This window comes from Homarus americanus, unplaced genomic scaffold (assembly GCF_018991925.1).
Source record: "Homarus americanus isolate GMGI-L3 unplaced genomic scaffold, GMGI_Hamer_2.0 scaffold25827, whole genome shotgun sequence".
In the NCBI taxonomy this organism is placed as follows: Eukaryota; Metazoa; Arthropoda; class Malacostraca; order Decapoda; family Nephropidae; genus Homarus; species Homarus americanus.
In genome coordinates, this window is record NW_024738300.1 from 9,075,138 (window position 1) to 9,102,189 (window position 27,052).

General features: G+C 39.8%; 2 protein-coding genes across 3 annotated transcripts in view; both read right to left on the bottom strand.

The window, feature by feature from the left end:
- Positions 1-475: 475 nt before the first annotated feature.
- LOC121873827 lies at positions 476-17,768 on the bottom strand. 2 transcript variants are annotated; one of them, XM_042377569.1, is made up of 2 exons: positions 17,723-17,768; positions 476-1,641 (listed from the first exon to the last, which is right to left on the bottom strand). In XM_042377569.1, the coding sequence occupies exon 2, from the start codon at positions 1,630-1,632 to the stop codon at positions 1,015-1,017; it is 618 nt and encodes a 205-aa protein (XP_042233503.1). In that variant the 5' UTR covers positions 1,633-1,641; positions 17,723-17,768; the 3' UTR covers positions 476-1,014. The 2 variants fall into 2 exon arrangements, with proteins under 2 accessions (XP_042233503.1, XP_042233504.1); XM_042377570.1 differs by lacking the exon at positions 17,723-17,768 and adding an exon at positions 16,523-16,727.
- Positions 17,769-22,835: 5,067 nt separating this feature from the next.
- LOC121873828 (putative protein TPRXL) overlaps positions 22,836-27,052 on the bottom strand; it is a 53,675-nt gene continuing 49,458 nt past the window's right edge. Inside the window, exons 5-6 of the mRNA XM_042377571.1 lie at positions 23,583-26,305; positions 22,836-23,373 (exon numbers count right to left, since the gene is read on the bottom strand). Coding sequence (XP_042233505.1) covers positions 25,424-26,305 — 882 coding nt within the window. The 3' untranslated portion in view covers positions 22,836-23,373; positions 23,583-25,423. The remainder of the gene's footprint in view (positions 23,374-23,582; positions 26,306-27,052) is intronic.

Here is a 27,052-nt window from a genome sequence, read left to right on the forward strand (position 1 = left end):
CGTTTCTCACTACAGCTAGACCCCGACTTACAACTGCTTGGACTTACGACCGCTACAGTTGTGACCAATTCCCCCAAATGACACGCATTTTTTATACCGAAACGTTTCCAGTTAATGTAGTCTCCATGTATAATTTGAAAATTATGGGGGCCCCCCATGTGCATTCAGCTGACTACATTAAAGGTAAGTGCTCAGTCACACTATCCATTCCTCATTATTTATTACTTTTACTGTACTGTATTTCATCGTAGATTTTTTATTTAATTTTTTTTTTTGTCGGACTTACGACCTGGATTTGGGTCCCTAACCCCGTCGTAAGTCGGGGTCTAGCTGTATTTATCTTTTTTTTATTTTTTTATGGTTCTTTATTAATATTATTTTGTGATGTGATCTTACATACTCTTGGGTTGCTGATTTTAAATATCTCCACCATTTTGCTCTATCACGTAAGGATTTTTAATAAAATACAAATTAATGATTTTTAAATATGATATAATATAATAATATATAATTAATTATTAATGTATTCCAAATAACCATGAAATTAATAACGTTTATCATGAAATGAAGCAGAATAATCAACATAAAATCTAATGAATGTAAACAAAAATATGCTCCTAATAGTTAGCCTACATATTGATTCAAAGGAAGGAGGACCGCTTTGATTTCCGCTTGTGCTGTGCATCGGGACCATCACGTTTCAATGACCAGCAGTAATCCGCCATCATGCTGACATTCCATTTGCCCTGGTATTGAGTTTCCATGGTGCATATATCATGATGGAACCGCTCTCCCTGTTCCTCACTGTAGTCCCCACAATTCTTGGGAAAATAGTCAAGATGTGAATGCAAAAAGTGCATCTTCACACTCATTCTAGACCCAAGTTGCTGGAAACTTGAAATCAGGTCTTGGATCAGTTTTTCATATTCTGGAGAGCGGCTGTTTCCCAAGAAGTTTTGGACAATCTGTTTGAAGGAAAACCAGGCATTCACCTCGACACCAGCTAATGCTTCCTCAAAATGTTGTGCCAGGAGCTAGAAGCCTGTGTTCCTTCAGTCTAGAGCCAAGTAACTGTGCGCTTTCTTTTGGAAGGTTAAGGTCTCTAACCAAGTCATTGAGCTCAACTTGGGTGAAGAGTTTGGGATCGTCATTTGTTGGTGGTTCATAGTCTACTTCCATCTCGTTGGTATCACTAGTATCAGCCTCTGATGAAATTTCCCATGTGTCAGGTGGCACAGGTACAGGAATATCATCAGAGTGTGAAACAGGCCTTATTGCTGATGGAATATCTGGGTATATTATGTGATCTTTAGTCTTCTTGTTGAATCCAGCTACTTTAGTCATACAAAAGTAGCAGTCATCATGATGATTCATCTGCTCCCGCCATACCATTGGTACTCCAAAGGGCATACATTTAAGTTTTCCAACCGACCACATTTGGAGTTTACTGATGCAACTCTTGCAAGCTTTGTGAGGTGCAAATGGCTTGTCCTGGTCTCCCAATTTGCAGCCAAAATAAGCTAAATAGCAGCGCTTCAACAATGGAGTAATATTACTCTGGGAATCTGAAGGGGTGAATTGCCCGCAGACATAGCAAAATATGTCTGGTGAATTTCTGCAGCCTCTAGACATATTCACAATCTGAAAATAAAGAAAAATATATTAGATTTAACATTTAAGTCAATATAAGGTAAGTATTTTAATTGGTATTATACTTTAGCATTTACTTATGTTATATAAAAAATGAAAAGTCAACGTCACAGACCGTCACAGAACCTGATGTGATAGAGATGAATAAAAAACACAGTGAATCACTATTTTTTATATATATTTCGAAAAAGATGAAATACAGTCAATAAAAAAAATCATGCAGACCAGTGAAAATTTATTATTGTTATTATTACCATTATCATCACCATTGTCGTGGGGGGTTGAAAAAGAAGTTTAATGAGTTAAACGGACGACACCCCTTGTTTTACATACAGTATTACAGAGTTGTTGGCTAACAATGGTTACTTTGGTTGGTAATGACTTGTTTGATTTTACAATTACATGTTTATTAAAATCGTATTACTGTATTACATTATGGATTCACTAGATTGTGACTCGTTAAATGTGATCTTATATTAACTAAGTTGTACTCTAAGGTGGATCGTTGTGACGGACATAGATGGGTTGGGTTGTTGAAGTGCGGGCAGACTTCGGGGCCACCAGGTGTGGGGTCGCCCTCAGTTGATGTCTTCCCCGCGTAGGTGGCCTGATCTGTGAGTCATTCAAGAGCTTGTCCCAAATATTCTTCCCTAAGCGATGGAACCTGACATTGAGGGCCTCTTGTTTTATTTCTCAGGTGGATGGTTTCCACTGTCTCCTGGTAGGGTGGCACTTGGCCACTGGCTGACCTCAGACACTTGTTTTGGAAGCTCTGTAGTAGTTGTAGTCTGGTCTTCCTGTGTGGGACATGTGGGTACTCCAACACAGGCCTTACCAGCGCCTTGTACAGGTGGACTTGTATCTTCTCAGGCATCGGTTAAAAACATTTTAATTTGGCGGTGGCGACTTTGGCTTTCTTTAGTCTGTCCTCCACATGGGACATGATGCCCGTCCAAGAGATGATGAGGCCGAGCAACCTGCCTTGTTTAGAGTACTCAATATCTTCGTCGATGATTATCAATGGCGCCAGCTTGAATTTGGCTATGGGTATGACCTGGAATTTCATTGTTTGTTTTTATCTTCCATTTATTTTCATACGCCGAGATAGCCTCTATTGCCCGAGCAGTGAGTCACGCCATCCTTGCCATGGACCTTCCTAGGCAGGTGACGATCTGTATCACATTGCCGGCATACATGACATAAATTAGATTTTTTTTAGATTGCCCCAGAGGGGTCTTTTATTGGCCACCCCCTTACATCCTGTGCAAGGTGAAGCGCAGAAGCATTTACAGCGCCCATCTGGGAAGCATGCAGAGTTCATGCTTGCCTTTATGACTCATGAATTAAGGGCATAAAAGCCCGAAGGGTCATGGGTTTTGTCAGCAAGTTACATAAAGTGACAGAATGATGAGTGTGTGGGGGAGAAAATTCCCGGTACAATTTATCTGTTTATGGCAAAGCGTGGCAGGTCCCTAATACAGTAATGTCAAGTGCCAGGCCATAGGCATTGACAATATTGAGGGACATACCTTTTAGTGTGATTGTATTGGCGTGTACGTCGGTAGGGTCGGCTTCAAAGGGGACATTGAGAGGTTGGCAGGGGGCATCCTTCTTGGCGTAGATAAGTAATTCACTAGCATGTCCGCATGGTGGTCAATTGATATAGAGAATTGGAGTGGATGGGCCCCAGGTGCGGCTTGCGGTGGATGGACCGGGGCAAGCTTGGTAGCGTGGACGCCAGTAGTGATGCCAGGCGGCGTTGGAATAGGTCGTGAGCAAGAGGGGCACACAGGGGCTACCAACTTGTGTCAAACCAGAAGCGGGGGGTGACTGGGTAGCAGCTGGAGGCAGGGGTAGTCTGTGTATGTTGGAGATAGCAGTACAGAGTGTACCAAAGAGTCTTTCAATACGGTTGGTAAATTCGTGTAAGAGGGATATGATCTGTTTCGTGTCACCGGAGGGGGGCTGTGGGGGGGCACCGGTGGGAGCACAAGGCCTGACAACGTCAGAGTAGAGACTGGGAGTAGCAGGCTCGGGGTGATAAGGTTCTGCACATAGTGGAGGGAGGTCTGGGTGGGCCTCAACAGTGGTTGGGCACTCCCCCCCCCTCCCCCTTCCATTTAACTATGACAGCTGCTTGTGGAGTCTTCCCTAGGTAGTGTCGATGTACACAGAGTATACGTGGATTAACGTTACGAGCATCTTTGACTTCAGCGTACAGGGGGAATTGCTGAACTAGGATGTGGCAACATTCCGTTGCGTCAGCAGGAGGCACGAAGACAACCCCGTCAAATCCATCAGTACTAAGTGTTTCATAAACCTCAGGAGTCTGTCACTTGATAAAGTTACGGTTCTTACCTTTTCGGAATTGAATGGTGATACCGTGTTGTCTACAATACTTTGTTGTCCAATTAAACCTTTCCTTGACGGTTTTCAATGAGTCCTCGGGGAAGTGCAGATTCAGCTTACTTGGTTGATTGGCAGAGGGGTGGGTAGCGAGGGGAAGCTCGCTGCCCTTGGCATTGCTACTCCGGCAAGTGTTTCCCATAGAAACATTACGGTTACTGTCACTGAGGTTTGACTCTTGCAGGGTGTGGGATGCACTATGACTATCCGTATCAGAAATGTTTGTATCCATGAGAGAAGGGACGCCTCTTCTGGGGCGTTTACGTAGACCCCGTCCATCCATCTCTGGCAACACTTGCTGGCGAAGGGGTAGGTAGAGACTGAGGAGGCCTTTGTGTGACGAGAGGGAAGACAGGAGCACCTATGGGCACACGTCTGTCCCCTTACGTGGTCAGACCGCGACTGATATATACATGACGTACTCGTCGACGATTGGGGGTGGCAGGTTAGCCGCGTAGAGCATGTAAAGGGTTGGCGAGACACACGAGCCCTGAGGCACACTGCTCGAGAGTGAGAATTCTTCTCCACAATGTTCTTGCATCTTGATTTTGGCTCTGTGGTCTGTAATGAAGTTGCACAGCAGGCGCGTCAAGTTTTCGGGTAGCCCCAGTTGTATGGTCTTATACTGTAGCCCCGCATGCCACACAATGTTGCACTGCAGTCAGTCATGGCGATCTGCTCGTAGGCCTGGGCTGTGGCGGTGGATGTCATGGTACTGGCAGAAGCCGAGCTGGCGGGGATTACGCATGTCTTCGTCCTCCAGATACACCCTCAACCGCTTGTTTACTATTTTCTTGAGGATTTTGGCTGGTACCTCCAGTGGCGATATTAGTCAAAAGTTTTCGACTTTGTTTGGAGGCTTTCCTGGTTTTGGTATGAGGCGGATAAGGGCGATTTTGAACATCTTGGAGAAGTATCCAGAGGCGAGGCAGGCATTGCATATATGAGTTCAAGTTTCTCTCACCAATATGTCAAGGGTTCGAGCCTTGGCCCAAACGCCACAGGTTTCCTCCCATACTAGCACTGGATAGAGCGCCCAAACGGCTAGTAAGCCGATAAGTGGCGAATTTGAAAATGAAAAAAAAAAGGTAATGTTGTCAGGGAGTTGGGCCAGGATCTTCTTGTTAATATGACTTTGCCCAGATGACTTGTTTTTAAATCACTTTTATGATGGCTGACACATCTGTAGGAACTATGTGCTCCGCCAGATAGCTGTCGTCCACCAGTCTAGTGAAATCAGTCTGTGTGAGCGGCTGCATCAGGTGCTGATGGTCCTGCAACTGAACTAAAATGTCTTCCTCAAACTGTTGAAACGCTCATTCCCCTGTTCATTAATAGTAAAGATCTTCCGTAAATATCGCCAATGTATTTGTTCTTGGTTTTCCTCCTCTAATATTTTCAAGTTGTTTTGGTCGAGCAGGTAAGGGACCGCGTTAGAAGTGGAACCCATCAGTCGCTTGATCCCTTTCCAGAAGGCGGTAATATCGTGGTTGTTGTTGGCTGCATGTAAGGAAGGGAGTTATATAGAACGAGAGAGAGAATTTGTTATTTTAAACTTAAGTGAGCACAAATTAGACATTCTTTACATAATTAATCACCATTCACCAAGTTTTACAAACAGATGAAGGGACAAGGCCTGAGGTCTTAGTCATAATTACTGATTTCAGTTTTCAGAACAAATTCTAGCTGCCAAGTCCCAAGAATTCCAAAATCCAAAATTTAAATCCAACTTTCCCCTTGTCCAACAGGTTAAAATGGCCAAAATGCCACCCATAAGCTGACAAAGTATGCCCACTGCAGTGCCTCCCAATCATACATTTTTCTACAATGTTAAATTCTCATCAATAATTAGATATTTAAAACCACATCCACTTGGGAGGTGGAGTTCTCCCATGGCTGATTGTACTTCACAAAGGCTGGAATAGGTGGTTGGTCTGGTTCACATCAGAGATTTGGAGGCAAAACTTTCATTGATCAATGAAAGCCTCAAATTTATGACTGGGAAGACGAGAGCCAGTATATTTATGACCTAGCCAGGGAAGGCATGCATGCTACATTACCCAAGGTGAACTTTTAACCAGCTGGTGTGGTGACTCCTAGTAATTGATATATGCCCGAAACTAATGGTGACTGGAAGGCCGCTTACACAGTCTATATATACTATGTTACCCCCGTTCCTCCTCAATTTATAATTTAGCAATGTCAAAGTCAATGCAAATTTTCAAACGAGTGTTTATCTCGCACTGTTGTAGTCTTCAAGGAAATTTAACCTGTCAAAGATGCAAAGGAAAATCACAAAAAGAAAATATCTGGTGCCTGACAGAGTTACATACAAGGTGAAAAAAATATAACAAACAATATTCTCCCTGTTGTCTCTTGAGTCATATCTCCATCCATCCTGAGTTCTTGCAACTGCTTCCCGAGGTTACAGCACATAGAGACAACCACATCATGCCTGCCAGCTGTCATAGGCATGCAATCCCGAGTCACCTCACTATGCCACCTTCACTGCAATTGCCAGGCAGTCTCGGCAACATGCAGGGATGCACAGAACAAAGGCAATTTATGCTGAATAATAATTTAGTAATCAGCACTTGCTTCACAGGAGTATTTGCTCTCCTCTGGATTTCAACTTTTCAATTGTTGCTAACACTCGGGACACAGCCACCCAGATCAGAGGAACCAGATGGTCAAGAACAAGGGTAGCTCAGTTTCTTCTGCATATTCGCCCAAGTGATAACAAGGCTGCACAGGTGACTGACGATAATGCTGCTGCATCCAGAAGAACTTCAACATGGTGACAACACTGGGGTTGTGTGGTGAACTAAAAGTTTGCTACTCTTAAGTAGCAAGGTAGATGCCATGCTGGGTAGGGATGGTCAGACGATCACCCCTTTTTTGCTTCATCTATGGTCCAGTCATCCACCTGAATATAGGCGGCGACTCCAAGTCATGGGTGTAGCTTTTGACGTCAGGCTGGTGGTGACACAGTCGAGATGGGTTGCTATAGCTGGTTACTGACACTGCTGTGAAATGGAATAGAAATGTAAGTACTGTATAGTATGTCATTCTTTTATGTCCACATTACATATCATAAACATGAAAAGTCCCTTTTTGTAATGCATGTACTAATCCTCCTCAACCAATTAATTTGATGTTATCACAAAACAACACTACACTACAGCTTTTGACCCACTGGTGACTCATGGTAATCGATGTGTGGTACTTGATTGAAAGGTCCTTTATACTGTATAGCTTACACTCCATTGAAATTGATACATTGTTGATATTGATAAATAGAAAACATAAATATTTGTTTAAACTTGACTAGATTTTAGTTTGTACAGTATAAAGGAGAAACAATACCGAGATGTTGACCTCGTTCACCGGTAAAGTACTTGTACAGTATGTGTAGAAGTAGTGACCACTAGACTACCTCTTCATTTCAAACACGCTGAAGCGTCTTTGCTTTTGAACCCATTATTGTATGTATTACATTGCCAGGGAAATGTAAATTTGGCTTCAGTATCTAAAAAAAAAAAAATAAAATGTTGCATAGAAATGGGTGTAAATTACACTGGAGAAGTAAAGAATATTAAGCATAATTTTGAAGCTTATTATCTTTTAATGTTTATCTACGAAGTTACTAAGTACAGGTATAGCTTCAATGTTTCCAACTGTTTAACAAGATATTGTGGCGAAGAAATGAAAACTTTAGAATACATTAGAATGGTTTCTATCAAGAAAGACTATGTATTTACCTGACACAATAATGCCGGTTATTTGTGTATGGTGTTTTTGTAGGTAATCCTCATTGTAAATGTCAGTGTTAATAATTAATGATAATATGCATTTTTCAGATTCATCTTTATTGTATACAATACTATTACACAAGTCACGTCGGACATTATTCCCACATTAAAGAGCCCCGTATAATGTATTTATTGATGTATAGGCTAGCTACATTTGCCTAAGAAGATGCTTAAGACTGGCTGGGCAGATTACTTTGCCCCTACTGATGAAAATGAGAAAATTGTATAAATAAGAAAAAAAAATGCATGTGTGTAGCATCTTCCCAGGTTATATTTATCAACGTACTGTTCTTAAGTCTTCTATTGTAACTTCCTTGATCATGTTTGGTATAGGTGATGTTCTCTCCCTAAAATGGTGTAACTAAACCTACCTATAGCAACATTCTAGATACTGTAGAACGTCGATTTAATGCGATTCAATTTAAGATTATTGATTTAAAGCAACACCCACAATTAAGGACAATGTTTTAATTTAAAGCAAATCTTTCCTATTTTGCACGAGTCAATCTGGCGCATCATATTTTAAAATTTTTGCCTAATGTTCCTCTGAGCATGCCCACTGTCCTAAGGGTAAAGCTGTATTGTACATGTACTCAAAATAACGTACTAAATGATTATTAAAATTTTTGTCTAGTGCAAACTATAGCATGTTTATATTCAAATTGATCACTATCTTATAAGAATTCCAGCAATGTAAATTATATTCTCCCTGGTCACTTCTGTGACATTTTATAAGCAAAATACATAAACTCAAGCTAAAGGACATAAATAAACAAATAAATACTTCGCTAGACCTTTGACAACTGTCAAACATGTCACTGTCACTTCCTCCCCCCATCTTTCCAGCCAGGGTTTGGTGTTTTAGGCTTCAAGTTTTTATCTCATATAATGTCACAGACTAAAGTTAAGAGAATATAATTTGTATTGCTGGAATCCTTGCAAGACGGCGATAATTTGAATGTCATATACTGTATTTTGCAAAAGAGATAAAAACTTTGCTCTTTGTATGTCTAATACGAGCTATAGCATGATTATATTCAAATTAATCACAATCTTATAAGAATTCCAGCAATGTAAATTATATTCTCCCATATCAGTTCAGTGACATTTTATAAAAGAAAAACTTAAGTCACTCTTAAGGACAGATAAATAAATAAGCACTAGTGACTAGACCTTGGCATCAACTGTCAAACATATCACCTCACCTCCCTCCCCCCAATCTTCCCAGCCAGTAAACAGACCATTTTGCATCCCTTAATTTTAGCTGTGTTGATTTATGAGTGTTTGTTTTAAGATAATACTACAAAAAACAGTGTTTTGTTTATTCTATGAGATGGGCTGAGGTGCATCTGGGTTGACACTCAGTCTTTTTAGTATTTTGTGTTTATCTCAAGTACCAAACTAAATTATTCCATTGTAACAACACTTCGATTTAGTGCGAATTCGGTTTAAAGCGACCTCTCTTGGAACATATCTCGATGTTCTACTGTACTGTACTCCCTTCCTGGTGTTTTAAATAAGCTAAATTCCCTTTGAGCTCATGTCATGAACATTGTCAAAATAGGCACGATGTAACCTCCCTAAAACACATGAAAATATAACTTGGCATTATGCTTGTCATTGTTCTTCGCCTTGGTACATGACCCACAAACAAACACCCACCCTTAAATACACGAGGCTTGGCTTCTTATATCTCTTCGAAAGACCTGTGTTTATGTAGATATACTGTATTGCATTTGACAATAAAGGCATATCATGTTGGGGTCATTTTGGAGCTGCCATAATCTACAACAGCATTTTTGGTACATACATTTCTCTTAGCTGGCATTGAATTTTTGTGACACTATGCTGGTTGTGGCTACATCTTTTGAAAGTTCAGTGACCTAACTTAACCTGCGATAACCTGACCTTCGAAACAGTGGATCATTGAAACATGGGTCATTCCCCACTATGACGATGTATCAGTCAAACGCAGTCTCACCCACGCACCTGAAACCATCATGTTTGTTTTGGTTGTGGCTGGAACTGAGGGCACAACTTTCTGTAACCATGCATTTGGAAAAAAAAAAAAAAAATTGAGCTCAGTTTGGAAGTACCCCAGTAAGAAATGCCATTGGTTATTTAATTTTAGGATAAGTGGATGTGATAAATATTTATTCAGGGTAATCTTAATTTATTCATCAGTTAAGTGAGAAGAAAATACATAGACGATTACGCTGGTTGTGTTGGTAGTTTGTTAAGGCTATGGCAACGACCCAAATGTGGTAATGTTTTTGTTAAACCCTGATATGTAACCTAATGTATCCTATTTTAGATTTGGCTTTTATTATCACCCATGGCTGTTCACTGTACCTGCCTATGACTGAATAGCCTTCGTACGTGAAAAGGTTATTTCATACACAGTCCATAGCATACCTGGCTCTTGTATTTTTTTTTTAAGGTGCAGTATATCAGAGGTAACTAATCTTGCCTTATCAGTTTCCATGGATTAGATTCCATTGGGGTGTTTCAAGACCACATACTATACTAGCAGGAAATAAAGATAACAGTAATACTCATAATTTTTCACTAATCAACACCATGTTGAATGTTCTTTGGCATCCAAATTGTGAAACAGAACTTGCTAAGAGTGACTCCCATATGAAGATTGTGAATTTTATCACTACAGTATATGTTTTTTAGCAAGTGAAACCAAAAATGAAAAAATCAAATCCTAAAGAAAGGTTCTGGGAAAAAATTGCAGGCAGAACAAAGCTGCTGAATGTTATTTGATAGTCTAGTACAGTACCATAAATCAAACTCATGATGAACAGTAAACCAAAATTAACGTTATACCTTATTTAACTTAAAATTATGTGTTCTTTAAGGTTAATTGAATTATAAACTTAATTGAAGTTGGTTAAAATACCATAAAATAAACTAACGTAAGAAACTTAATTTAGATTGTCTGATATGTCATAAACCATAATGAATGTCAAAACTGGTTAATCAGATTTACAATATTGTACGTAATTGTTTAACCTGTCATGAATTTATCTATAGCGATAAGTAATAACAGGATGCATTTTGGAATGTTTTGTTAATACAGTACAAGGTTTTATTGTCATGGTTTTTTGTACTAAGTAAATATTATTGTTTAATTTCTGTATTGTATGGAAATTGGTAAGAGATCAAATCTGACTATTTACTGCATTCACAATTGTTAAGATAAAGATATGACCAAACAGGCCTACCTATATATATATTGGAAGGGAGGGTGAATGAATATGTAAGATATTAGTCTATATGAATAAATATAAACATATATTGGATTATGTGTAAATCATTATATTTCAAAATATATAAAGTTGTAATTGATATTCGTCTCATTGTCCTCAAAATTTGGAAAGATAAGATGGTAAGTACAGTAATATGGTAACGGGAAATGTGTGTGTATCCACTGACTGTTCCAGCAGTGAGACTTGTGCTGTGGGAGTCCTGCCGTGAGCTGTGGGAGTCCTGCCGTGAGCTGTGGAAGTCCTGCAGTGAGCATTGTGCGTCGTGGGATTCGTGCCGTGTGCGGTGGGAGTCCTGCTGTGAGCATTGTGCTGTGGGAGTCTTGTAGTGAGACTTGTGCTGTGAGAGTACTGCCGTGTGCTGTCGGAGTCCTGCCGTGTGCTGTGGGAGTACTGCCGTGTGCTGTGGGAGTACTGCCGTGTGCTGTGGGAGTACTGCCGTGCGTCATGCAGGTGTTGTGTGTTTTAATTATTAAATAGTTAAGTCCACCCTTATATGTTGATACAGGTTGTACCCCTCTAGTCCGGCATTCTGTGGTCCGGAACGATTTTAGGTTGTCCAATAGATAGATAGGCAGTTTTTTTTTTCTTTTACTTATCTGAATTATTATTATTATTATTACATGAGTATTAAATTTTTGCCCCTCAGGCCCTAATGTGGGTCAGTGACCTATTCCCGGGTGGGCTAATCCCCTTAATAAAAAAATAAAAAAGCTGCGGGAAATTAAGGTTTGTTTACATCCGGCAGTTCGGCTGCTCTCTCTCTCTGCTTGTCTATACAGAGTACAACATTTAACCCTTCAATATATATGAGCAGTAAATAAGTGTTGCTTTCAAATTCTTATGTACAGTAATGACGATATATTTTCACATGTGCGCACTTACATACGAGCAGTCTCACTTTTTTTTTTACCTTTAGTTTGGGTGGCCATTAGGTAAATAGGGTAAAGGAAAGGCATTGAAAAACTTTGAAAAAAATACAAAAGAAAGCCCTAGAATGATCTTAGGCCATCCCATGATCACCCAATCACTTAATATTAGGAAAGATCTAAATATCTCATGTGCACTATAGCACTTAATATGAAGAAAGAACTAGGGATACCCAGTATCACAGGCAGAATAATTTAAGTCAACCTCATGACAGCAGTCTAATAACATCAAGATGATTAAAATGCTAGGACCAGGATATGTTCCACCTAATAGACATCAAATTGGAGGGTTTCTTTTGGATCAAGCCTACGATTCAGTGATTAAGAATTATTCAGAGGAACTTGGCCATGGATGGATGGAGTAATGTCCATAATGAGCCCATAGTATGTATAACTTTAACAGCAGACAACAGTATTTATATTGTTGACTCTATAGACACAGAATCAAGACACACAGCTGAATATATGTTGAAATTAGCTGAATGTGCTACAAAAAAGTGTGAAGACAAATTTGGATGCACAGAAAGAAGCTGTGTAACAGATAATGCTGCTAATATGGCAAAAATGAGAAGTGAATTCGGACAAGATAAATCCATTATAACATATGGTTGCTCTGCACACCTGTTAAATTTGCTTTCACAAGACCTGCAAATCAAGAACATTAAGGAGCACATTACTGAAATCATTAAGTACTTCAGAAATCATCACATCCCAGGATCTTTGTATAGAAGAGCAGGAGGAACAATGCTAGTAATGCCATCAGAGACACGATGGAACACAGTGACAGATTCTATTGAATCTTATTTAAAGAACTGGGAGACCCTTGTCAAAGTGTGCAAAGAAAATATTGAAGACATTGATAAGAAAATTGAAAGGAAAGTTAATGATAAGACATTAAAAAGAACTCCAGAAGACTATTTAGAGAGACTTAAGCCTATTGCTGTGGCATTGGACTGTGTCCAGAGAGAACATACCCTATTAAGTGATGCTGTAGAAATCTGGGTAAAACTGAAAACTGATATTAAGGAGTATTTAACAGATAAGAAGGATATGGATAATTTTGAAAAAAAGAATTAAAGTAGCATTGACACCTGCCCATTTTCTAGCTAATGTGATAGATCCAAGGTATCAGGGCAGACATCCGACTCCTGAGCAGCGAGACATTAAAGAACAGTATGTGTGCGAGTCTCTTCCACATTTCCTTTCAACATTAATGTCCTTCCATGGAAGAAGTGCACCATTTAAAGAGGTCTATTTTGGTAAAGATGTTGTAAAATCTCTCTCACCCCTTGCTTGATGGCAGTATTTTGCCAATGATATGACAGAAAATGTAATGGATGTTCCTAGGCAATTATTTACAGCTGTTGCATCATCAGCAGGGGTTGAGAGAATTTTTTCCACATATGGATTTGTACACTCAAAGGTAAGAAATCACCTAGGACAGGAAAAGGCATCTCAGCTTGTCACAGTACATAAGCATTTCAATGTTCAATTAAGCTAATTTAAATGTTTTGACCTATCTTTGTTGTTTACAGAATGAGAATATTGTGTTGACTTGAAGTTATTACCGGTAATTCTTAATACACTATAATCCTACAAATGTAAGAAAATAAACTTGTTACCAGTATTATTTTTTTTACAAAATGAGAATATTATTCTGTTGACTTGAAGAAGTTAAGTTATTAATTTTTGAAACACTGTAATCCTATAAGAGCATTTATGTTAAATTTCATTATTACGTTTGGATTTGTACAAAAAGAAAATTATTGTGTTAAATTCCATTGGTACATCTACTGCATAAATATCTTTATGCCAATTTTCTGTTTATTATCCTGAATAAGCTTTGGTTGAAAAATACTGTTTTTATGGTTTAAAAATACTATTTTAATGCAATTAGTAAAAAAAAAATCGATTTAAATAAAAAAAATCCGATTTAAATCAAATAAATCGATTTTTTTTATTTAAAAAAAAATCATGGTTTTTTCCAACCCTGTTATATACATCAAAAATCACTTAATTTAAGACAAAAGACGAAATAGAATGACAAAAAAACTAAATGAAGGTAAAAAATAAACCATCAGGTAAAGAAAATACTGTAAATTTCTAGTTTAACCCTGTACGTATCAGCGGGCGTTCGAAAGTTGGACATTCGTAAGTCGGGGACCCCCTGAATGTTAAAAAGCCAAGAGTTGTCGGGCAATTAAAAGCAATAATACCAAAATTACTGCCATACGATCAGTGTTCGCAGTGTTTTTACTCGGCTATTTCCCTTTTCTTTCATGACCTGCCCACTAACAATTAATTTATGAGCAACGGATAGGCTAAAAGGATAAAAATCAAAACAACAAACACTACAATGTTGTCATTTCGAATTTATTACTCGGTATCATCCAAACATCTGACATTGCACCAACCTCCCCACGCATTATTTGTTTTGATGTTTATTTCCTATATTTTCATCAGTGAGTTCTGATGTGATAATCAATTCTTTGGAAAATGATTTAGTATTTGTTCCTCTTGATTTTTTTGCAAGATGCTTGAATTATTGTAGAATAAAGCCTATGATGAATTCTGTTTTTCTTATGGGCCTACTACAATAAACAATTGCCTACTACAGCTGCATGGCCGAAACAATAATAAACCGGTAAGGTTAGGTTTTTTTTTTGGGGTTAGGTAGATGAGGTCTTTTAACAATGCTTATTTTCTTTTCAACTAAGGTTAGGTTTAATTTAGAAATAACCACTTTTTAACACATTAACCTGTTAATATTCGTCCATTGGCTGTCCATAGGTTCCCAATTTTCAATATTACAGACACAAAGACTATAAAAAACCAAATATATGACTGCATATAATTTCTTGTGCAAATCAATATTAATGGGGTATCTTACAAATTTCTAGGCGTAAATTTCTGTACCCACCATGTTGCCAAAGTCACTTCTCTCCTCCTCCTCTTCGCGACATGGTAACCTTCAAGTATCGTGTCATGTGACTTGGCTGGCCAATCATTTTGAAGCAGCCCTTCCACCGTGCAATTTCGAATTTTGAAGGCTTTTGTAATGGCATGTGATAAGTGCTGTCTCCCTTATCTAGCTGTTATTCAGCAAGTTTATGAGAACGACAGTGAAGCAATCTAAATATTACAAGATCACAAAGTCCTACCAACATGAAGACTGTGACCTACAGTAAGTGTGGAATTTTTTTACTTTTAAGAAAAGACATAAATTACCATCCTCCACCACTTCCTTCTCCAGATCACCCAGCTGTATCCTCTACCACAGTAGCAGTTAAGCTCCAAATAAAATGTTCTTTTTTTTACGGGAATTAGCCCACCAGGACATAGGTCAAACGACCCACAACAGGGCCTGGGGGGCAAAAATGGCTGAATTAGGTTGTACAGTATATATTGTAGGTTAGGTTAGTTTTTTTTTGTGTGTTTTATGGTGTTTCACTCAAACCTGACCGCCATTTTTGTACAAATTAGCGATTTCTGTTACAAATGAAAATGTTCATTTATAGCAGTGCACCATTCTTTATATGGGTATTAGAAATATGGGCTATTATTCGGTTTAGCACATCTTCAAATCGCATAAAAGCACTTACTTAATTCTACACCAGCTATTTCTTGTCTCACCGCGAGCTGTCTGGAGCCGTGAGGCGTTTCACACTGCAGGGGTTAGGGCCTCCCGCAGGGGTTAGGTTAAGGTAGGTTAATTTAGTGAAAGTTAGGGATCTAGATGTTTGGTTTCTGATGCATTTGGATGTATTTTGTTCAAATCTCACCTTCGTTTTTTATTGAAAATAGCCGTTTTTGATCAGGGATGACTTGCATCTTAAAAAAACCCAAAGCATTTCCCATGGAAAAAAAAAATAGTAAATCACCCAAAACCAACCAAACCAAACCTAATCAGGGGGGATGACTAGGTTAGGTTAGATAGAATGGTGCACTAATATAAAAACACCATTTTTTTTAAACCACTAATTTGCACAAAAAATGAAGTTCGGAGTCGAGTAAAACACACCATAAAACACCAGAAAAATATTCTTGTATCAAAACCCGAGGACAGCCAATGAATGAATATTTACCCCATCGCCTAAATTACTACAGCATCCACTGTAAAATACGGTTAATATATAGGACTAACCCGCCGGGCTGCATAGCGCCTGTGTGACCGTATCATCTCACGCCAGAAAATGCCTCAAATTTCACCATATCATAGCAAGTTCTTTCTGTTTAATATACCGGGGAAATTAGGTAAGGTTAGTTAGGTAGGTTTGGTTGGTTAGGTCTGTTCTTCATAACCACAAATGTTAAGTAGCGTTTATTTTAAAAATATTAATTTTTTAACATCTTTCTACAAACTACAACAGTGTCCACTATAATATAATAATGAAAATCCGGCGTTTTTATAATTGTTTTCATTCAATTTCGCCAGCGGGTCAATAATTACCAAAACAAATCCTTGTTCCAACTGAAGTAACCAAGCTGTAAACTCTTGAGTGAGTGTGACCTCATTTAAGACCAGACTTGACCAACACTGGAGTAGGTAGATAGTTGCCTGGAGTAGGTAGATAGTTGCCTGGAGTAGGTAGATAGTTGCCTGGAGTAGGTAGATAGTTGCCAACAATGAGTAAGAGAGACATAACTAACCAGTCCCCCCAGACACTCACTGCCAGGCGTATGATTCCTTTAGAGAGACAGCTGAATAATACACTACCAACAAATATATCATTTTATATGTTATTTAATTATTTTCAATACGTTGCTAAGTGAATTTTCATTAAAATCAGACCAAAATTTAAGTTACTTTCATAGTTGCTGTCAATGCTGTACGATTCATGTCTGTTATTAATTGCGCCGCCGAGCTGCACTTGAAGCAGCTCAGTCTCGTACAACGTGTTTACATTGCGTGTGGACCGTGTGGTTAAATCGTGCTTTCTTTAATTACCCTTTGACGATGGAAAATCGAGTGAAGTATTTGCAAAACATCAACTTTTCCCAGCTGACATTAAATGAAAAGACTGAAATCAAAGCAAGAGGAAGACCTACACCAGTTTTATCCATTCAACAGAACAGTACAAGCAGGAACAAAGAATATACACGCCAGTTTAACATCAGTGTTTATCAGAATGACAGACTGTCTGCTTTAGCAGTGATATCCATTGAAAATAAAATGATAACAGAAATAAAGGATTTTAATGAAATAGTAATAAACAATTTTGCTACATCGAAGAGCAGACGCACGGACTTTATTGTCAATTAATACTGGTCCATCACCACCAACACTACTACCATGCCCTGGGAATTAGTGGACATCAACTACAACTCATACCTGAGGTAGGTCACCTACTGTTGTGTGAGGCTTGCAGTCCCTCCATTTAATTTTTCACGAGCCGCCACTGTAACTAACTATCCAAGCGACTAACAAGCCGATCAGTGGCGAAGAGAATAAATAAAGTAAAAGTAAAGAAGTGTACTGTACCTGAATCAGTTTACCCACGCCAACAATTCATTGCAAATGTATTTACACGGACAAAGACTGACAAAATTACCAAGTTTTGAATATATGCTTTATATATTTTCGATACGAAGAACAGACAGATATTAAGGAACGAAGAAAATCGGTGGAAATAAAAGTGCAATCTCTTACCTGCTTTCAAATACTCCACCTGTGTCAGTCATGGGCTGGCACGATAAATGTTGGGAAATGACCACGAACAAGACTATACTGTAATATAAATAAATAAATTAATATATATATATATATATATATATATATACTGTATATATATATATATATATATATATATATATATATATATATATATATATATATATATATATATATATATATATATATATATATATATATATATATATATATATATATATATATATATATATATATATATGCTGATAACCACAAGGAAAAAGAAAACACGAAGTTCCCAAGAGCTTTCGTGTAATTCACATCTTTCCTTTTTAGAAAATAATAAATTTGCCACAAAAGAAGTGTGACTCTCCCTCTTCTGGTTTATATGTCACCAGAACATGTTTCTCAATGCTGTACAGTATTTCCACAATTTTCTTCAGCCTGGGAGGACACCTCCTTCTGTTACTCAGTGGCTTCTTCCTTTTGTAGTCAGTCATCAGCTGCGTCGTTGGGTTTGGGTCTCTCCCTTTCTTGATTTCTGACCATGTGTGAATAGTAAGCAAGATGTTCTTCCGAGTTTAGATCACCTGAAGATTAAACACCCCAGTTTATTTCACCTGAAGATTAAACACCCCAGTTTATTTCACCTGAAGAGTGACTATCCTAATGTTAACCGTGGGGTTAGGTTAGGTTAAATTAGTCTAGGTAAGATTAGGTGAGGTTAGGGTTGATTAGGTTAGATTAGATTAGGTTTGGTTAGCACTATGAGTCTAATCTTCGGGAGATCCAGGTTAATACACCTTATACAGTAAATACTGTCATGTGTCCTTTTGTAATAAATTACGATATGTAGCTTTCTACTGTATATCTTAGATGAGATTGATATAAAGTGTTGTCCAACTTTGTTAAATGGAGATATGGGTCTCTAACACTGGATAATAAATGTCATAACAAAGTACAGTAAATAATATAACCCCCACCCGAAAAGTTAATAACTGACATGATAAAAAAATAAATAAAACTGGGGATACCTTGGGATGATCAGGGGAGACAGAAACAGGGATGAATGACTGGAACTAAACACTAGGGTCCTGGAGGTATACACACATTTGGTGAAGGGGCTATGATCACTAACCCTCAAACAAGATAGCCTCCAATTGATTGATGGGGTACTGGTAGACTTGAAAATTTTGGTTGGGACAGATAGATAAATATTTTGGATGGTGTACATATCAGGGATTTTAACTATCACTCTAGCTTAATGTATAGCAACCAAATTTGTCATAATCGTAAATGTCTAATTAATTATTGTCTTCCTGAACTGTTGTCTTATTGATGATGTGAGGACCTTCTCTTCATGTGAAAGGAAAAATATATGTAACTGGTGTGAGAAATGGCAGTGAACATGTGCAGTTAAGAGGATGACATATGCAGGCTTGAATGAGCTGATACATGAATAGTAAGATGGATATGCAATATGACAATGAAAGATGGGGAGCCCTGTCCAGAGCTAAGAGGGCAGCTGGGTTCTGGGAGTATTAGTGAGATTATGTGTAGAGGTAGACTGAGATGGTATGAACATGTGGAGAGAATGAGATCAATTGAGTCAAGAGGTGCATCAAGTCTAAATGTGGAGGGGAGGAAAACCACATGACATGGGGAAAAGTTGTAAGAAATTACATTAGAGTTAAGAACCTGATGAGAGAGGCTGCAAAAGATTGGGCAGCATGAATAATTGCCATCAGGAAATCACAGCTAATCCACAAGAGTGGAAAATGGCTGTAAAACTGTGATGATGATGATGTGGGTGGTGATGGTGTTGTTGTGAGAGGCATGGAGGTGGTGATGGTGTTGTTGTGAGAGGCATGGAGGTGGTGATGGTGTTGTTGTGAGAGGCATGGAGGTGGTGATGGTGTTGTTGTGAGAGGCATGGAGGTGGTGATGGTGTTGTTGTGAGAGGCATGGAGGTGGTGATGAGAGACAAGGCTGGATGGGTGCCAATGAGTGGTGCCAAGGCAGCAGGGCTAGTCATACAGCTTCCCCCTTGTCATTGTATATGCATGCATGGAGGTGGTGATGAGAGACAAGGCTGGATGGGTGCCAATGAGTGGTGCCAAGGCAGCAGGGCTAGTCATACAGCTTCCCCCTTGTCATTGTATATGCATGCCCACCCACACACACTGTACCATAAATCCACCACCCACACACACTGTACCATAAATCCACCACACACACACACTGTACCATCCACCACACACACACACACATCCATAACACACCACACACACACACACACACAATGTACCATAAACACACACACACACACACTGTGCCATAAATCACACCACACACACACACACTGTACCATAAATCCACCACACACACACACACTGTACACACACACACACTGTACCATAAATCACACCACACACACACACTGTACCATAAAGCCACCACACACACACACACAGTACCATAACCACCACACACACACCATAAATCCACCACCACACACACACACTGTACCATAAATCCACACACACACACACACTGTACCATAAATCCACCACACACACACACACACCATAAACACACACACACACTGTACCATAAATCCACCACCCACACACACTGCTGTACCATCAAATCCACACACACACACACACTGTACCATAAATCCACCACACACACACACTGTATCATAAATCCACCACACACACACCACAAATCCATCATAAATCCACCACACACACACACACTGTACCATAAATCCACCACACCCACACACACTGTACCATAAATCCACCACACACACACACACTGTGCCATAAATCCACCACACACACACACACTGTATCATAAATCCACACACACACACACACACACAATGTACCATAAATCCACACACACACACACACACACTACTACAAATCCACCACACACACTATCACAAATCCACCACACTTATACACACACACACTGCCACACATCCACCACCCACACACACTGTACCATAAATCCACCACACACACACACACTACTACAAATCAACCACACCTACTCACACACTGCCACACATCCACCACACACACACACCCATGCACTCTGTACCACATGTTCCTCTGTACTGTACCAAACTCTCCCTCCCCCCACACACACACACACACAAACATACCTCACTCTGTACCTGACAAATCTTCCTTGTACCTCCATTTTAAATTCTTTTATGTTTCTAAAAACGTTTAACAATGTTTATTAAACATTTCTCTTGTCAAAATCCTCTTAATTTTTCTTTTATTTAATCTTACCATCTCATTTAACACTTTAAATTGTTCTTTCTTCCCATTAGTCAGTGCAGTATCTATTGGCACATATGTCTTCTAACTTTTTTTTCTATAGGTGTCTTGTTGACCTTCATTCCATCATACTGTTCCTGTCTTTCCACATCCTGTTTCTTCCTATCTGTATACAATACTACTTTTTCAGCCCCCAATTAATCAAATTTTAGTGTCTTTTTTCATCAATTGTTCATCCAACTACTTCTGAATGGTAAGTTTCAATCTTTCATCCTACTTGACTTTTCATCAACATTTCTTAGGTTCAAAACCATTAGAACTAATTTCACTTTGTGTATTGTTAACAAGTAAGAGAAACAATTAAGACCCTGCAATTGTGTGTAAATGAGGCAGGAAGACAGATTAGCAACGTGGTACTTGGTCAAAATTTTCGTGATGCCATATAGCAGCAGAGGCTACCATTAGACAACACGGTGTGCTTCCATTATCTTCCCAGGTGGTAGTACCTCCCTGAGTGGGGATAAGATGCAAATGTTGCCCTCTAGGGGCAAGAAGTCTAATTAGACCATATGTTCACAGTCATTATACACACTTGACCAGATACATCCATCGTGATTCCAGGACCAATTGGCCGACTTGGATTCATTCAGTCTTCTAGCTGACTATGTATGACCCTAAAGGAGGAGGGAGGGTATCAGTCACTCTGTAGAAGACTAGTAGAGCAAAGCTACTGAGGTACTGTCAATTATTATCCCTTAGGTGGTTGACAAATAGCAGCTGTTGCCCTAGCTAATCACCTCCAGAATGCTGAGAAAGCCATGCAAATGTGACCTCTTGGTGTATGTCGGCTGGATCCTGAATTAATGTAAAATGGCAGATCTGTCCGCAAATCAGCAGGGTGTGTGTGTGTGTGTGTGTGAAAGCTGATAGATGTGATGGGAAGGGATGGGTGCTAATGAGGTTAAGGTGATGGGGGTGTCAACTAAAATATAAATCCTGCAAATAACCAAGAGTACTTACTACAGTCTAGCTATTTTCATCATATTAAATACAAAAAATATATAATTACAGTACTTTGTATAATATAATTATCAATAACTAAATAAAATCATATGCTAATTTTGCATGTCAAGTTCTTTGATCTATAACTACCCGGTAAATTCAACCACAAGTATAAATATATTTTGCACGTGTCTACCCAGTGCTTAGGACGTGTGTGGTTTTAAGCTCTCATCCTCATCCCCTTGTGGTAACATGCATATTAACAATCATTATACTGTATACAGTACTGAATTAATATCACTTTATGTAACTATAGTACTTATACAGGTATTATATAGTACAGTATTGTAATTCTAGTTTCACTGAATTTCTCTTATTCTATTTTAATAATTTTAGTTTTAGACAAGAGACATTCACCTGCAGACAGTTTCATAATAGTTATTTATCAATCAGGGTTTTGCCTGTATGTAAATCATACAGTAGAGTACTTCTAAAAATTTACGGGATAAGGACATTTTTGTATAAAAATGAAACATATCTGACTAAGTTAAGTACCGGTAACCCTATTTTTTGTATCCCTCGTGTATGCAGCTTGTAACTAGCCTTACCCAATGCTATATCATCCAGGTCTCTCAGCAACTATCATACAACTAGAGAAAACCGTTTAAACAATTACTGTACTGTATCACAATGTTAGCCTCAACAATAAAGAGCATTTAGATGTCCATGAGAGAGACTGCTGTTGAGAGACACAATAATATCTAAGTGTCAATGTTTTCATCATGTTAAAGGTAAATCATAACACACTTAAATAAGAATAATGCAAATTTAATATTCTGCTTTGTCTTCAATGTAGCAGCTTTATAAAAATATCTGATAGCACATTAGCAGTTGATAGTATATGCTTAGGTAATGTCTTTTTAATATACATGACCAACCTTAAATGATGCCGATGTAATAAAGATTCCCATTTGCGCTTTTAACAGCATAATAATGTACATAATATAAATCTCAATTTGTGAATTTTCCTGCAACAATGTGCAGGTAGAAGACATAGTTGGTGTGAGTCAGTGTCATCCTGACCTCGTGGTCCCCTCACACCTGGAATGTCGCCGCTCCTGGGGGGAGGGCGTTGGGCACCACCACGTCATGATCGGTGGCTGGTGCTCTCGGCGGTGAGGGGTAACGGATCAGCGATGTCGTTTTCGTCGTAAATTCGTTATAAACAGTCGTCGAGTTGCGTGTGATCGAGTGTGGCGGTAGTGTGGGGCAGCGTCGGCAGTATTGCCAAGTGTGAGTGAGTGACCTATATTTAACGAGCTTTGCCTCACCCACCGCGGCCGTCCATTCCTGTACAGGAGAGAATATATAATGTTAAGTTTCATCTAGTGCATCTTGTTAGTCAAAATGTTCAAAGCACTTATGTAATTTGTTGATGATAAATCATTAAGCTCATTAGGGTATGAGGTGAAGTAAAAGTATTATGTATTAAGAAAATCAAACTTACTGTCATTAGCTACTACTGTACTATTATCAATTTCACAACTAATGTATCTTACCTAGTTAACTTCTTGGGCATTCCTTTGGGTGATTGATATAATGAGATTGTAAACATGGCTCTGAGCTGCTAATTGCAGGTGAGCCGGACGGCTTGGAAATATCAAGTGCAGACAGCTGCGACAGTAGGGTCGTGACGGCTAGGGCAGCAGACCACTTGTACTGTGCCCGACACCATTTCCTCTGCCATTCTTTCTCCTCTCCCCTCCTCCTTTGCTGTGCTGGAGGAGGCCATGGTTATGGGGAGAGCAAGGTGGTCATTACAGCCAGTTGCTTGGCAGTAATTGACTGGGTTTGCTGTTAGGATTAAAAGATTGCTGCAATGGATAGGGAAGGAAGTTGGTTCCAGCAAGAAGAGGTTGGTAACAAGATCTATGACACAATAGGAAGTTGGTTGTAGGTACCGGTATAAGCCTCAGGATGTGATCATAATATTGGCAATGCATAACTCAACTGTTGAGTCTAAATACCTGTATGGTCCTAGACCTCGTAAAAATTATATATTGTCCGGTAAAAAACCCAGATGACTATAATCATGTATAATTCAGGCTGGCAGGATGCCTGCAGTCACTAGTTGAGAAACAATGTCTTTTAGACAATGCGACCATGTAGCAAGAGGGATCTGAGCAGCTTAAAGCCTACGCAAGACACACAACAGAGGACAATTAGATTCCCTAACAGCCAGCTGTTCGGAACTTGGGGGCTGGTAAGGGTAGGGAGCAGCTCAGGTATGGGAGCAGCCAGGACACCTGGCCCTCGGCAGCCCTTCACCTGACAATTACTAATGACGTCGGACGGGCACCAGGCCTTCCCAAGCTCTCCGCCTGGGACACCAGCGGCCGACGCCTAGTAACTGGCGATACACAAGGGGAGGGGGATACAGTATACAAACACCTTCACAAACACGAAGGGTGCGATACACACAGACATGGCACGAACATTGTCTGCAATGGGATACAGTCTACAATACTGTGCAACCTTGATAATGAGGTCACACTAGTCCAAAATCAGGTAGCAGCTGGTGGAATACTGATGCTGAGTAGCAGCACAGTACTGCACATCACAGGCTGGTGGTGGGAGGTGAGTGCAGCTGCTATGTGAGCATGGCCAGCACAGCAGGAGTGTGGCCCAGATTGTGTGGCACTACAGACCTGCTGGTGGTTGGGGGCCACAGGGTATCCTGGTGTGGTCATGCTCTAATATGTCCTTCACCATGATACAGGGAGAGAGGAATGTTGTGGAGTTTTGTACCTAAATCGTTTAGCATCATGTTATATTTGCCAACATTTCACTTATGAAAATAAAGCTAATAAAAATATATATGTATGGATCACGTATTACAAGACACTTGGGAAATATAACGGATATGTCTTATGAGAGGTGCTAATCCTAAGTGACCAGGCTCTGGAGCTCTCACTCACACACACAAACACACAAATAAACCCAGCACTAGCAAGAACAGGGCAACAATAACACATTATTAACAGTTATGGCGCAATCCTGCCTCTTGGCTAAATGTTCAATGTCATCAAATACGAGGTCTAATATGATATAACAACATGCAACAACAAAACTTATCCATTTGCAAAAATACAAGGCAAGCGAACATGTGTAAACTTCACCCAAAAATGACGGGCCACAATTAAAGCAAACTTGTGCAGCAGTCCCAGAGACTGTGTGGCATGGTCGACCCTCCTGGGGAGCAGCCGACCAAATCAAATTGTGATCATTTACAACATATACAAGGAGCCCATCTCAAACGGCATGTCATTCACGTGGGGAAACATGTGACTCTAAAACCAAACTTGTCAGTGAGCTGGGGTTAGACACCCCCAGCCGTGGGTCACATGCTGCTGTAGGAGCACGGCGGGAAAAACTGATTGGTGTGCATGTCTGTCACGAAGGTCTGTTGATCCTCACGCCCACACCCATTGTTATTGTTTGACTGAACGTAGGTGTCCCCACAGGGCAGTGCCCCTGGCTGAGGATGGGCATGGGTGGCCAGTGGGGACGGTATGGGTGGGGAGCGTCCACTGTATGGACTATACCGCACTAAACTGGCATTGCGTGACTTCGTCGTAAATACTGATTTTTGTGACGGTGGATTTGGTGGAATAAATTCGTGTGTCCTGGGCGTTCCCAAGCATGAGTAATTGTACGCAGGCTTGGTGTGGGGGCCAGTGGGGGAGGGTGGATTTCCATAGTGTTGTTTCTCCCCCATGGCAGCCGACGACTGCTGGGAGCGACCTGGGAATAGGTACGGATGGTGCCTTTGACTCATATTCTGAGATGGGCTATATTTTGGTGCCAAGAATTGTGATGAAGACGATGAGGCACAGGAAGTGGCACACTGCGAGGAGATGGTGCCTGGTGGAGACGTCATGGGTGAGGAAACTTGGGTGTGTAGCACGGATTGGATAGTGGTCTCGGGCAGGGCCTTGTAGCTGTTGGGGCTGATCAAAGGCGGGGAGGTGGGGCTGCCCGAGGATGAGGAGGAGGTAGAGGAAGTTGGGGAGGAGGAAGAGCAAGAGGTGGTGTCGGGTGAGTCTGCCGGTGTAACAATAACGAGCGGTGGCCTCAGGGCCTTAGAACAGCGTGGGGTATGGCGGCAAGACGCACGGTGTTTAGGGTCGCCGAGCAGCTTCTCCAAGTTCATCTTTTCAGATGTCAGCCTCTGGATCTCTGTCTTGAGTCTCACGTTCATATCTTCCACCGACTCCGATTCCTGAAAAAACAAGATGAAAATTAGATCTGTGTTAAGATAATTTACATCAAAGTCACCTTTTAAAATTCTCTACATACTGTACTGTATATTAAAAATTCTCACAATCTAACATTTCTACAGTCCCTGAAAAGACTATATCAGGTCATAACAGGGATTCAAAGTTGATATGACACTGTTTTTGAAGCTAGAGAGAGCATGTGTATATAGAAAGATGTTTACTGTATAGCGTATCTAAGCATAAAACCTTTGTAGTGTGATGGAAAATATCTATCAATCGACACATTTGACTTTACTGTGTATATAATTAAATCCACAGTCACACTACACTGTATATATCTCCTTTCCACACTTAGGTTCCAAAAGAAGCAATATGTTATCTATCAATCACCCCCCCCACCCCCCCAAAAAAAATACCTCCTTAACTAATATAACACCAATCCAGTTCCCCCATAGTCCCTGTATATACATGCCACTGACCATTACAACTCTGCCAAACATGAACTTCTGAATGACTAATGGAAAGATATACATGCCATTGACCATTACAACTCTACCAAACATGAACTTCTGAACGACTAATGGAAAGATATACATGCCACTGACCATTACAACTCTACCAAACATGAACTTCTGAATGACTAATGGAAAGATATACATGCCACTGACCATTACAACTCTACCAAACATGAACTTCTGAATGACTAATGGAAAGATATACATGCCACTGACCATTACAACTCTGCCAAA

What these genes read in the sequence shown, in the direction of transcription:
- LOC121873827 (XM_042377569.1), bottom strand. Translation starts at nt 1,632, where the DNA reads ATGTCTAGAGGCTGCAGAAATTCACCAGACATATTTTGCTATGTCTGC.